We start from the raw sequence: 14,367 nt of genomic DNA, 5'->3' as shown, positions 1-14,367 counted from the left end.
GCGTGACCAATAGTCCTGAAACTAATAGAGCTTGTTGCACGTGTGAAGATCGAACGCATTCATTACATGCTTCTTCAGGTGTGAAGCTCTTCATTCCAAAGGAGGGATGTTAAGAACAATTCAGCTTAGAACAGTATTGACTAAGCTGTGACCAACTACTGCATTTTCTTCAAATCAAATCAAATCAAATCAATTTTATTTGTATAGCCCAAAGTCACAAAGTACATTTTCCTCTGAGGCTTTACAATCTGTACAGGGAGTGACACCCTCTGTCCTTAGACCCTCGGTTCGAGTGAGGGTCCTTCCTGTTGTTCTTCTCTACTGTAGCATATCCTCCCATTCAGATCAGTTACAATGACATGTTTTGGCTTTTTAGGAGTCAGATCATTGACTCTCAGACGATTTTGGTGGCCCTAAGCAACATTTTGTGTGTGGCCCAAAAACACTCACAGGGCATCCACCAAATCACAAGCACTGCTTGTAACTGAATGAGAACACACATGCACTTGAATTAACAACAAACAAACTTTATTTTAGAACAATGTATCAGTATATTAAAATATATAGCAAATTTTGAGGGGCTAAGACAATTGAAAGTATTCCAAATAATAAAAAATAACTAACTTGCATGTAACAAAGTAAAAACAATGACAAATGAACACCAATAAAAACTAAAATATTTTTAAAAATAGCAATGATTAATAAGAGTGAGAAATATTCAAAATAATAAATAATAAAGATGATGTCCCTTCAGCAGCAGTCATGTCACTCGATGAGGTAGATGGAGCTGGTGTAGCAGAGGTCTGTCCAAAGTGTTTCAATAATGCCCCTGAAAAGATAATACATTAGATTATTATTATTTTTTACATATAGGCTGAAAGATATTACATAGGTATGTCATATGTATCTTCCATATGTACTTATTAACCACACAACAAATGCAATTTTCTCAGTGAAATATACAAATTAGCTGATTGTCCAAATGAGATGTATGTTTGTATGAGATACAAAAATACAATTTAACATAGCTTGGAAAGCAAATGGATAGCCTGAAACTATTTGGGCCAGTTTGGACATTTAATATGTTCTGTATTAAAATAATATATCAAAACACAGATTTAATGTTGCAATAAAACATTAGTAGCTAGTTAACAAGTAAAACTAGACTCCTACTCATGTTCATGCTTGGCCTCTGGTATTGTTGCTTCAGCACATAGAAAAATGAATACTATTGATGTGATGTGTGAATGAGTATACCAACAAGGCAAAAGAAACATTTACATTACACACAGATGTTAAATACTGTTATAGTTCATCTTTTCTAATATCAAGTGTAGTGAGGGCTGAATAATACATAACAGAGTGCTTCTGCATCCTAAAATAAAATCGATTGATTGACTATATCATATCACAAAGGATTTGTGCTTATTTGAAACATACTGTTTTTGAACTGCTTGCAAGTCTGTTCATAGTCCATTCTTCATTCAAAGCTGTTTTCCTGTCTACTTTTCACATTTCTCTGACATGACATGCAGTCAGAGAGCCCGACTAGCTTACCAGCTAGTTTATTATTAAGTTCAATAACCCCCTGGCCCCTGCTGTGTTGCGATGTGTCGGATATGACGTGAAAGTGCTCTCATTATGCTCGCATGCTGTGCGCAAGAAATAGCGGCAGATTATTTGATCTGATTGAAATGAATCAAACAGTCACATTATAACATACCTTTATCTTGTGATCTTCTTTCCGTCTCGATTTTTCTTTTTTTTCCTCCTTTGCACCACTCCTAAACTTTCTTTTAGAAACATTGTACTGTTGTTAATTTCCCACACCAGTGAAATAACGATACCCACAATGCCGTGGTTGTCGACCGCTGCGGCTGCGTTGTCACCATGGTTACGCACGGAGGAGGGAGCGGTCACAAACGAACTAACATTACTGGGGTTTTTTTTCATCCCTGTACTAATACGTCTGTTTAAATTGATTGTAAATTTAATTGTTACCGTCATTGTAGTATGTTGAAATAAAGAGAGGGCCAAAAAATCCATTAACACACTGATCATGTGGCCCCCTCTAGTGGTTGTGGTCTTAAACAACCGCACAGAGAGTTTATGCCAGCGGCCGGCCCTGGAAGGAAATCAATGAGAACATTTTGTATACTGGTGGGAATTGTTGGGTCTCTGTAAATAACATTATAAAGAGTAAGGTCTATATAGTAAGGTCTTTAAAAAATTAATTGAATCAAATAGCCCAAATGGAATGAGTCAGAAAGATGCAAGTTAAACCATCTATTTATTTAAGAGCCCTCCAACCATCACTCAGCATGTTCTCATACTTAGGATGCTTATCTGCTATTGCGCATTCAGTGCATACATACACTTATGAAGGCATGTGTGCAAGAATTAATGTTCTTCAAAAATATATGCTATGGTATCATAGTTGTTAAAGCTTTGGTGTCAGCATTCTGTGTTACAAGTATTTCGGATTTAACTACAGTCTATTCAATCTACAACATCTGAGCGACAAGACAGCAACATATTGTTTCCCCGATGGGGACATAGCAACAGACTTATTTCTGAGCTGTATTTATTCTACAGTGGGTATCTGCATGCATGGACAGGTTACAATGCATACAGTCAACATTTTGGAACCCACACAGGCATGGGAAGATGACAAAATGTTGTGTACAGTATGTTTACCCTGAGGGCTACAGGGATGCACAGGGAGTATCATTTGAGTTTACAGGATAAGGCTGACAACATTCTATTTTGAGAACTGACTTCTCCCCACTGACTGCAATTCCAAGCCTGTTGGTTCCCTATTGTTTCATTGTTTTAAATGTTTTAATGACTGTAGTTCTTATCTTACATTACTCAAACAGGAGGAAAAAATGCATTTCTTAGGGACTTTTTTGAGGGCTGGATTAACACAGTTAGTGATTATTTCTGACAGCAGGATTCTGCATGTGGCCTGCATATTAGATTATTTAAATGGCACTTCAGTGTGTCATGGTTTGGGGTTTCACTGGTTCAGTAGCAGTTATTTCCTGTTTTATGTTGATTAGTCTCAGCTGTGCATCACCTTCAATATTATGATGTCATGTTTTAGTCTTTCTGTTGCCTTGTTTCTGCTCATCGTCGTCTGTATGTCAGCATTTCCTGTTTCTCACAGTGTTTTTTGACTTTTACTTTGTTTTCTTGGACCATGACCATTTTATGGACCTGTCCCTGGATTTGTTTACCTACCTTGGACCACTCCTCTGGTATTGACCTTTGCTTGCCTCATCATCCTTGTAAGCTTTTTGTTCATTGACTTTTGCAATGAAATCATTGTTCTGCACCAGTTCTGCCTCTGTAAGTCTGAACGTGGGTCCTCTAACAGGTCTCCTGGTTTCCAACCTCAGCAAATGTGACACTGTGTGTGTTGATGATGATGAAGGATGTCACCCAGTGCAAAAGTGTCTTTTTAATAGTATTTCAGACATTGTATGGGCTTTGAATATATGCCTACGCTACTTAAGAGTGGGATACATTGTTGTAAGCAAAACAGAGACTATTAACATACTTTGCATCTGGAGAAGTATGTGGGAATAATGTAACTACATAAGAAAAGTACCACCTAAGATGTGATATTTATAGTCTGTAGCTAGTCTGTAGTCTCTTATTTAGGTGACATTTTTTCATGCAGGCCATATTTATTTAGAATTTTCCGGTGGTATTTGTTAGGCGAGTACAAGCATCGGGTGTCAAACTGCTTAAAATGGTCAGCTCTCTGTCAGTAAAGTTTGTAAGGCAACATGTTTGTGAGGATTACTCCCTGCATGAAGGAGACTTTTATTTCATCCAGTGGGTGTCAGGTGGTCGGTAACAGAGTGAAATGGGGATAAAACACAATTGTTTTCCAGTTGTTTCCTCTGATGGATTATCTCACACTGTGGAAGTTGATTTTATAGTAAAGAAGGGAAGATTGCAGGAAACAGTTTCTTCTGAATGTGAAAACCAAGTCTTCTTACCTGCACTTACTCAACTAACTTTACATTTTCACCATTAGAAACTACTGGACAGAAAACACTGGATCAAATTTATTCAGTGGTGTGTCGGATAGTTGTCTGTCGGATAGTTACCAGCAAATGGACCAATGTGTTACATCAAGTCATTTAGGCTTACAAAAATCAGAATGTGATGCATATCATTAAAGACAAGATATCTGAATATGAACAGAAACAAAGAATGAGATGATGAAAGTCAGCATGAGCAACAGAAACAAAGGAGAGGAATGACTGAAAGAAACTTGCACAACCGAAACCAAATCATTTTTGCTCTCTCTCAGATAAAGTACAGTGGAATGTCTCACCGGAGGGACTCTCTAGTCCAGCTGCGTCTCCTCCTCCTCCTCCAGCGGTGGCAGCAGTAGGAGCAGTGGTAGTACTGGTCGTAGTACTGCTGGTGTACTTCTTACGGCCGCTGTACTCTGTGCTGCTCTCATCGTCCCGGACTGTGGTGGCTCCTGATTGGATGCCAGAGTCTGAGGCGTAGTAGGTCTGTTGCCACTCCGCCACCTTCACCACACTGTCCGCCTCACTCACTGCAGGGAGAAAGACATGCTGACACACACAGCTCACTTACACTGCTACTTCTGCTATTAGTACTGTTGCTACTACTGGTCAGGGCTTGAAGTAATAAGTTACAATTACTTTTTCTACCATAACAAAGTAATTTATTTTTGTACCTGAGTCATTTGAATATCAGTAATTAGGGAAAATTATGGGTAATGAGGTAATCCCAACCGCAACTGTTGGATCAATGTAGAGCAGTATCCTGGATGCCAACCCACTTCTCAAGTGATCAGCTGTGTCGAATACTGAGCTGATAGAAAATAATTAAAACAGATTTATCTCCAGCATCAGCTGTAAATAAAAGATGATTCGTTATTTTAATGAGGGCAGTTTCAGAAACAGAGAATCTGAACAAGACTTTATAATACTGAACCAAAAACACAGTAAACCCACCCCTTATTCAATTTTCAAATGAAAATACAATGGGGACAAAACCGTTAGACTGAACACATCCTTTTCCAACACTTTTTCCTGAGGTCTTTCTAGGCAGAGACCCAAAAAGGCCATTTGGAAACTCAGAAAGGACATTGAGTAATGATAAGGAGCAGATATGTCTGTAATTAGATATAAATAAAAAGGTTTGCACTGATAGAATCATGGAGAGATCTGCTTTCAAAATGTGTATTGTTATTAAAGTTGTATGAGGATCAAACATCCAGTCAGCCTAAAGATGAGTCACTGCATGATAACAATGTGATGTAAGCAGTCTGGAAGTGAAATAGCCTCAGACAGTTCAACAGTATATCTACAACAGATAGAAGATGTCTGGCTGCTGTGATGACAGAACACTTACTTTGCATGGACATCATCTCTGTCCACTGGTACCACTGCCTTCACTGATCTCTGACCTGCACACAAAGAGAGGGAACATGAGGATTGTGCAGATACAAGCAGGACACAGCTTTATTTACCATATTGTGCAAAGCATGTTTAGATAGAATCAGACTCGTGAGATTCCACTAATGTTTACCACTTCACCACTTCTTCTCCATGGTCAGGCACCATCTTACCATCTTATCACCATCTTCTAAAAGAGCTCATAGTACCTTACTACCCCTCTAGAACACTGCACTCTCAGAACACTGGGTTCCTTGTGGTTCCTATAGTTTCCAAAAGTAGACTGGGAGCCAGAGGTTTCAGCTATCAAGCTCCTCTTCTGTGGAACAAACTCGGTTCGGGAGGCAGACACCCTCTACACTTAGCTTCTTCCCTGGAGTTTCTCTGCTTTCTCGTCTCACAGATTCTCCTGGATCGTGGCTAATACTAGATACTAAGGGATTGTGGTTGCCCCTGCTGCTGTGGTCCTACTTGACACCTAGACACCTAGAAGTTTTTTTTCCATTGCTGCTTGTGCCAATGTGTGCTCATGCTGGGAATTGTTGAATGTCTGTAAATAATATTATAAAGAGTATGGCCTAGACCTGCTCTATATGGAAAGTGTTATGGGATACCCTTTGTCATCATTTGGCACTATATAAATAAAACTGACACCTTTCTTGGCACTAATCCTTACACTGTAGTAGGGAATAACATCTATAATGAACTTGAAGATCTTCACTGTGTGTAAGTTGTAAAGAACACACTCTGTTGTTATTGCTGTTATGATAAAACATGATTTCTTTTCATAAAGCCATAAACAGCCTCAGGAGCAGCGGTAAGTTACACAAATGTCAGTGTTGTGAGGCATATAAAACTCCAGAGAGCACATTTATCTAACTCCCAGAAGCATTGGCTGGTGAAAGGTCACGGCGTCTCATCTTTCCTGCCAAAAGCCCTTTACAGACCCCACTGCCTGCTGGGAATTCACACTAATGCTCAGAGGTGTGTGTGTTCGAGTGTTTATGTGAGTGCACACTAGATACTGGGCTTATTGAAGATGAACTGAACTTCGCCTGGACGAGCAGCAGCAGAGGGTGAGGTGGGCTGATGTCTATACAGTATGTGCTGAACGTAACCGCTGTGAAACAAAAGGAAATAATGTCTTAATTATCTGGTTTTATTGAGGACGGCGCTCGCTCACTGTCTGACTGTTGACTGTATGTCTCTCCAAGGCTCAAATCATCGGACACAAACCAAATTAAACTTCTTCATTCATTGTTATGTTGCAGCGTAAATTGTGCAGTAAATTGTGAGTCAGACTCAGATTTAGAAGCTGGGTACATGAAATTTGTGAGTCAGACTCAGATTTAGAAGCTGGGTACATGAAATAAACAAGGGCAGAACAGGTAGAATATCAGAGTTTAGTCCATGAATCCACCTGGGTAGTCTCAGTTTCAGAGACACTTCAGGCTATCTGTGGAGGGTTTACCTGATCAGGCTCCGTTTTTCCACTCTGCAGCACCCTTACTCAAATGAATGGAAAAACATTCTTCAAACTTCTTGCATGTATTTGAGAGTGTTTTGAATCTCAAAATCTGTAACTCCCAGCTATTCTACAAAATCAGCAAAGACCTGGATCAGACCTGAGATGGGCTGACTGACACCTCAAACAAGCCATCTGTAATGGCACCCACCTGTCAATCAAAGCGTCTACGCTCTACATAACATAACATAACATAACTTTAAGCCTTAATATAATGTGAACAGATGAGTTGTATATAAATTCACCCTCAGTACAGTTGTTATGAAATTAGCTACAGAGACCAAAAATGTTTTTTGTACCAGGCTGTAAACATGTTTATTTCTGCTGTGAAGTTGGACATTTGAACATGGGGACTTATGGAGACTGACTCACTTCTGGAGCCAGCTTCAAGTGGACGACAAGAGGAACTGCAGTTTTGGTACTTCCACAGGCTTCATATTCATATTCATATTTATTTAATAAATAAAGTTAAAAAGTAAAGATACTGTCATTTAAACTGTAAAGAAATTGTACTAAATAAAGACTCATTTTAATATTTTCTGTCACTGTCTGTGAATTCCTGTCCTAAACATATTCTTTCTCTGGCTTACAAACTCTGTCATTCTTATAATCTCTGTTTGTTCATTGATTTGTTTGTAATTATAAGGAAACCTGTGTGTATCTGACATTGTATTCTATCTTCTGTTCATTTTATGTCTGCCTTGCAAAGCACTTTGTAATTTCTGTGCTCTATAAATAATCTTTATTGTTATGATTATTATTATTAACCACACGGGATCTGTTTGTTAGCAGATTAAACACAACATGAGACTAATGAGCCTGTATGCGAGTATCAAGTCTGACATAAATCTAACCGGCATGCACTGCGAGATGTTCGCTGGTGATCGATTCTGCTGATGCCCGGCTCATCTCGAGTGAGCCTATTACTACACTGAAGAACAGCACAGTATTTTGCAGCTTATTCAACACTTCCTGTAAGAATGTTTCACAATAAATTCTCCGTACAGAAAAAAGCACAACAGTTTCACTTGTGGATACATGTGGGAAAGGAGTTACTACATGTTGCAACATCTGGAGCATACATGGAAATCCTTACATAATGAACAAAATGTTCCAAAACCATGTGTCCCATGTGCACAGTATGTTTAACATGTTTATAACACGTGTTCCACATGCTTCACATTCTGTTTTTTCAAGTGTCAAAACTTGAGAAATGCATTAGCATATTGAAAAATCAAGCAGTTTGATTAAACAGACATTTTTAACAAACTACATAAACTCCTGCAGTGACATAAAACATGCCAGTAGATTTAAATGTGTGTAATGGACAAAGATTATATAATAACATAACTGGACCACCTCTAGACGGCAGCTGCCTTGAACAGCACCAATATGGTAGAACCTTAAATGTAAGATTGTTCATTGTGGGCCTCCCTGCTGATTAAATTAACACTGACCACCTCTCGTGTCTGATGGCTGTGTTGGTTAATCAATAGAGGCAGGCAGCAGGAAGTGAGCTAATCCTTAGCAATAATGATGACTTCAGTTCTTTTTATGACTAATAATGAAACATCAACCTACACCAGACAAAAACGTCATGTGCAAATAATCTTAACAGATTTTTTCTTATGTTGAGTTTTTGAAGATTTCTGAACTGGTTTTGTCCTGACTTGTCCCTCTGGACAGCAGAGGTTGGTAAAGTGTTGGTCTGAGAAGGGCCTCACAGACATGATGGACCTCATTTCGTATCAGGTCAGGAAAACACAGGTGTAATGCAGGGCATAATCATAATATGTGAAGAGGTCCAATCTAGTTCACATCTCAACTGTAACCACATTACATGTTTTATAAAGTATGGGGAGAGATGGAGGAGAATCTCATTGTTTGGTCGTCCCAAACACTAGACCATGTGATCAGATTCTGAAGAAAAAAATCCACCCAACAAGTTGAAAGTTCATGTAACTCCCCCACTTCCTGCTATCTTCTTTTTTTATACAAACGGAGAATCTAAGAATAGAGGGTGTCATTTGCTGCAGACTGTAAAATCCTTTGAGGCAAATGTGTGATTTGTCATATTTGGCTATATAAATAAATTGACGTGACTTAACTCAAGCTGCCTGTCAAAAAGCTATAGATGAGAGAGCACTTCCCCTGGGGAAAAAAAAAAAAGTAGAGGCCTCTCTACTTACTCCTCTCTTCAAGAGAATCTCATGTAGGGCTAGTCAGTATGAAGGATAGAAGCACCAATCACGACAGAAACATTTATTTGAAGCTACATTTTGTAAAAATTTGTATCTTTGTGATTTAGCATCCAGTTTCAGAGTGTAATCCTACTGTGGTAAATATGGACAGTCGACAACTTTGCTAACAGCCAAACATCAACAAGGTCAACAACACAAGACATAGCAGCAGCTAATATTACTGACTAGTCCAACAGCAAGAACCTCAGCTCTGCATCTGTCTTTCAGACTTTTATTTCACCAAGCCCAAAACACCGCTGGTACAAACACTGACACTCCCTCTAAGCTACATTAACTAACAGAGGGTAAACCAGAAAACATTTTTTTTTTCATAAAAATATGATCCTTTCACCAAAATCAGTCAAATAGTTGTGGTGGTGTATACTCTGAGCACAAACAGATGTGTGAGAACAGATGTAAGAATGACAGAAACAGCTGATCACAAGAAAAAAGTAAAGAAAAAAAGTAACATAATTTTGCTTTACTATTACATTTAAAACATTGATATCATGTTAAGCTGTTTAACAAACCACTAAGAATATAGAAACAAAGCTTTTTTGCTAACTAGCGACGGCAGTCCTTCAGGTACTGACATTTCCCAAAACAGGCACAGATGGTTTGCTGGCGCTAGCTGAACACTCCACATGCTGTTGTTTTGTTGTCAAAAGTCAGATAGTGAGACAGGAAAGACGAGCACTCTCTCTGACACAGAAAGCGACAGCTCATCAGCCATGACAATGTCAAATATAAAGAGCTGCTATGGATAACTGATGCAGTGTGGAGATACTTTGGCTTCTTTGAGTCCCAACACGAAAAACACTCATGTATAGTGTTAGTTCTGCCAAAAAAGCTCTGCTTACATAGATGGAAACAAAACACCAACCACAGCACGCAGAGCACACTCACTGCTACAAACATCAGCAATTACAGATTAAGAGTAAAAAACTCTTAGCGTCAGCTTCATCCACAGCACACAAAGAAAGTGTGGTGTGGGATTTTAACAGATGAACCCAGCTGAGCCAATATACTGTATAAGAATTTCAACACAGTGGCACAAGACTGCAGATGTTTGCATCTTCTCCCAGCACCTGTGTGGGTTTTCTCCCACAGTTCAAAGACCAGCACCGCCAGGATAAGCAGGTTTAGCTAATGAAACCTACAGAGTTTCTGGTTCGGGAGGCAGAGACGGTCAACACCTTTAAGAGTAGACTTACGAATTTCCTTTTTGATAAAGCTTATAGTTAGGGCTGGGCCCTTAGTTATGCTGCCATAGGACTTGACCCCCCCCCCCCCCCTATCTCTCTGTCTATCTCTGTCTGTCTCTTTCAGGGTTATGCCTAGTCAGGCACGGTATTGGTTGAAGATGCAGTGCAGTGAAGATGCATCTCCCTTTACTGATAACTCAACAGTTGGTTGATAACACTCTCTCTCTCTCTCTCTCTCTCTCTCTCTCTCTCTCTCTCTCTCTCAACATGTCTCCTCATTTTAAAGATCTGTCCCTTCATAGTAGTGTTCTGCGTGGTTTCAGAGCACAGCGTCTGTGTGCTGTAAATTGCCCTGTACCTGTTTGTTAGAGTCCCTGTCTAATTAAAACTGAGCAGACTCTGTAGGTTACATGTGGAGGTAAAATGTCATGGAAAGTTTTGTCGTAGGATGTTGGATGCTGTTCCCTGGTTGGTGTTTAAGCACTGCAAATTGTACGTGGGAAAAAAAGATAAAATGAGAGCAGAGGGAGTGGAGAATATCATGTCAATAGAACAAGAGAGAAAGCAGAAGAGAAAAGTGAGAAGAGACAGGATAGAAGGTGCAACGGAGAGAGATGATGTGAATGATGAAGTGAAGGAAGATGAAGACAGAGGGGAGGCAGGGGATGAGCCACAAAGGAAGGCAGGGGAGGGGACAATAAAAATACTCCTGTCGGTTGTACCTGGGTGTGTGTATGTGTGTTTGTGTGTCCGCACTCTGTTGTAAAGGCTTTCTTATTCCCTACACAGTAGTAAAAACAATGCCTGAAAAACAATGAGCTTTTTTTCAGAACTTCACGTCATGTATTTGGTGGCAGTCTCCTTAGGTGAGAATAGGTCGAACTAGTGCTGAATTAGTTTGGATTAATGGGATGGGAGACACAAAGACAGTCAATGTAGGATAAAAATCCATGTTTACTAAAGTCAAGTGAGCAATGTTCAAAACCAGACAGGAAATTCAAAATTGACTAATTTTTGCAGATCATTTCATACTGTTGAACATCATTTGAAATCATATTATGCTTAAAGTCAGTGTAAAGTAAGAATAAATATGAGTTCTGAGTTTGTCAGACCAAGGAAGAAAGTGTTATTAACCATCTAGCCAAATTTGAATAATTAAAAATATCAGCATGTTCATAATATTAGGTGTCAAAATCAGGTAAAAATGAATTCTCAGCTCCAGGACTGTGGGGGCGTCCACTAAATGCGCTGGAGCCACGCCCACTCGTGGGAGCAGTCGAGCAGCCATTTTGAAGTGACAGAAACGTGTCAGATGAGTTCAGAAAATGACATGACTAACTTTGAAACACTCTGAGTGAGATGAATTCATCTCTTTCTCTCTGCTAGAGGTGCAGGGGTATGCTTAGGGTGGCCTCAGCGTGTCATCGAGCCACCCTTTAAGGACCGCCCACAAAATCCTGGACTGAAAACTGGTGAAAAACTGTTTGAACCTCTAACTCCACATTTCACTAATATATCGTTCAGTTTTCAGCAACTAATCTCCAAGATATTTAATTTTGAAAGAAATCATATAACTGCCTTTACACAGATCTTATAAATAAAAGAAATGGGAAAGAAGTGGAGAGACTGAAGAGGATGATGAACGGTTGCTACTGGCAGCTATAATGGCTGTAGACTTGGTTTAGTTTAAAGGTTTAGGCCAAGAAAGAATGAAAAAAATAACCTAAGAAGGCACAATACACATTGTACAAAATATGATTCAAGAAGTTCGTCTCATATCTGTTCACCTTCAAATGGATTCTTTTTTTTTTTTTTTATCTATCTCACACTTTCATGTGATGCTGGCATGTGGAGGCTTTTAAATTCCAGCAAATTAATTCCCTTTCAGTTTCATTGAAAGTCCACATGTAAGACGTGTGTTGTAAGGATGGGAAAGCGGGGGACTTTTACACAAAGCTTTTGGCTGAAATAATGGACTGGCCACTGTGAATGACATCTTGACAGCTTAAATGGCACCTTGTTCTGCTTCAATAACAGCCATGTGGTGTGTGTGGGTGTGTGTAAGAGTGTGCATGTATTCCCTGCATGTGGCTGTGTGTCCATATGTGATTTTGATGTGTGTGTACGTGTAAGCTTGAGTGATTCTGTGTCTCTGATGTGTGTGCATCTACTAAAATATATGCTTCCTTTCAGAACAGGCTTTCAGAGAGAATGTCGACTCATTAATGTTCAATTAAACAACAGAACAGCTGGACTTACATGGACATCATCACCAGAGAACGCTATCTCAGCATGGCACATCCACAGGAGGCCCAGTGCTGGGTCTTTTGTGATTAAATTTCTATTGTCGGGTTGGAATTTTGCCATTTCACCACTCCTGTATGGAACTGAAAATTGACTGTTATCCACTGAGCAACCCATCGAACATGTCCTCCTGTTACCAGCTTACTTGTCTCAAGGCCTCAGATAGCCAACACCCTCTGCCTTCTGGTGCAGTGGCTACTCCTGCTGACGTCCATGGCCTGACTTCACCCTATCCCCCCTCATACATCTGTTGTGATGGGTCCTAAAAGGCTCTCACTTCTCCTCCATGACCTGTTTGATATCAGTCCCAGTCCTCTAACATATTACACCATGATTTTATCTTAGCTTAGCCTTTGCCATAGTGAACCTCATGTCTTTATCAGCCCTCTTTTGAGCGATCTATCCTGGGTTTTCCTCAGGATAATCATGCACAGATGAAGCCTAGTACCACTGATGTATAAGTTTTTCAGCAGTTTCCCTGAAGTTAAATCACAAGTAGTTATAATTACTCCTTCTGGCCTCGACAGAAGCAGAATTAATGATTTCAGGTCTCAGTGCTTTATCCAACAATGTTAAAAGACTGACTCTGGGTTGTCTTTTGATGCTCAGTGAGACACAGTAAGACTCATTCCTATGAGCTGCCCATTCGGACAAGGTCATACATGCTTTCATCCCCTTCAGACTATTGCATTGTACTTTGTTTTTGGTGGTGAGACAGTGAAACATCTAAACATCTAATGTTTAATAAGGGGCAGCCATATCATCCACTGATTACTTATAAGTTTTTTTAGAAATGATTTTAAGATCTTAAATGGTCTGGCCCATATGAGTTCAGGTATAAGTCTGATTACTGCTTGAGAACCTCTAACAGGGTTCTACTAATGGTTCTAAAATTTCAGTTTTATTACTGAAGGTGACCTGGCCTTTGCTGCCCCCCACCTGTGGAACTCATTGCCTGAGTCTTTGTGTGTTTTATATCCTGAGTATGGTAACCAAGGGTGTTTCCGAGTGACATGAACAGCACTGTAAAATACCATGATAACACGTTGGAGATGTGTGTAGCTTTATTAATGACAAAACCAATTGATTGTTTCATTTGAGGGAATTCAAGGACAGATTTGAAAGCTCTCAACAAAGTTAACCCCAAATCCCCATTTTGTGCACTCAGTTTTAAATCCACTGCATGTGCTCCAGATGTTTAGTCAGGGCACTCTAGAATGTGAATGAGTGCTAGAAGTTTTTGGCTAACAGTGCCAACACCCAACACCACCATGTGTGTCTGTTAGGAACTACAAATAGGCAAAATTGTCACAAAGTTGAAGGCAGAGAGAAAAGGAAGCTCCACGTTTTGCCTCCACCCAGAGACACAGTTCCTCTTTGCATAGTGAAGGTTTAAAGAGCAATGATTGAATTTTGACTCCCTCTCAACATGCATGTATCTGTCTCTGTCATGTAACCCATAGCACTCAACACATTTTCTTGCTATAACTCTATTTTCAGTGATGGTAGTTCTTCAATGATTTAAGCCTGTAAGTCCTTTATAGAATCATATAAAAAAGGTTCCATATAACAGATCTTTCTCCACAATCATCAGATTTAACATCTTCAGTATCAATAGTGATATAGGGGGTTGTGTGTTTGAA

The 14,367-nt window shown here is 39.5% G+C and overlaps 1 protein-coding gene across 1 annotated transcript in view; it reads right to left on the bottom strand.

Annotated features, from left to right (window-relative positions):
• Window positions 1-14,367, bottom strand: part of jupb (junction plakoglobin b) — a 139,472-nt gene that overhangs the window by 54,514 nt on the left and 70,591 nt on the right. Inside the window, exons 2-3 of the mRNA XM_027285407.1 lie at window positions 5,407-5,461; window positions 4,352-4,582 (exon numbers count right to left, since the gene is read on the bottom strand). Coding sequence (XP_027141208.1) covers window positions 4,352-4,582; window positions 5,407-5,422 — 247 coding nt within the window. The 5' untranslated portion in view covers window positions 5,423-5,461. The remainder of the gene's footprint in view (window positions 1-4,351; window positions 4,583-5,406; window positions 5,462-14,367) is intronic.

The sequence above is a fragment of the Larimichthys crocea genome, chromosome XII, assembly GCF_000972845.2.
Source record: "Larimichthys crocea isolate SSNF chromosome XII, L_crocea_2.0, whole genome shotgun sequence".
Taxonomy (NCBI): Eukaryota; Metazoa; Chordata; class Actinopteri; family Sciaenidae; genus Larimichthys; species Larimichthys crocea.
Note: the sequence above shows the minus strand (reverse complement) of the source record. Positions and strands in the feature narration are given on the sequence as shown.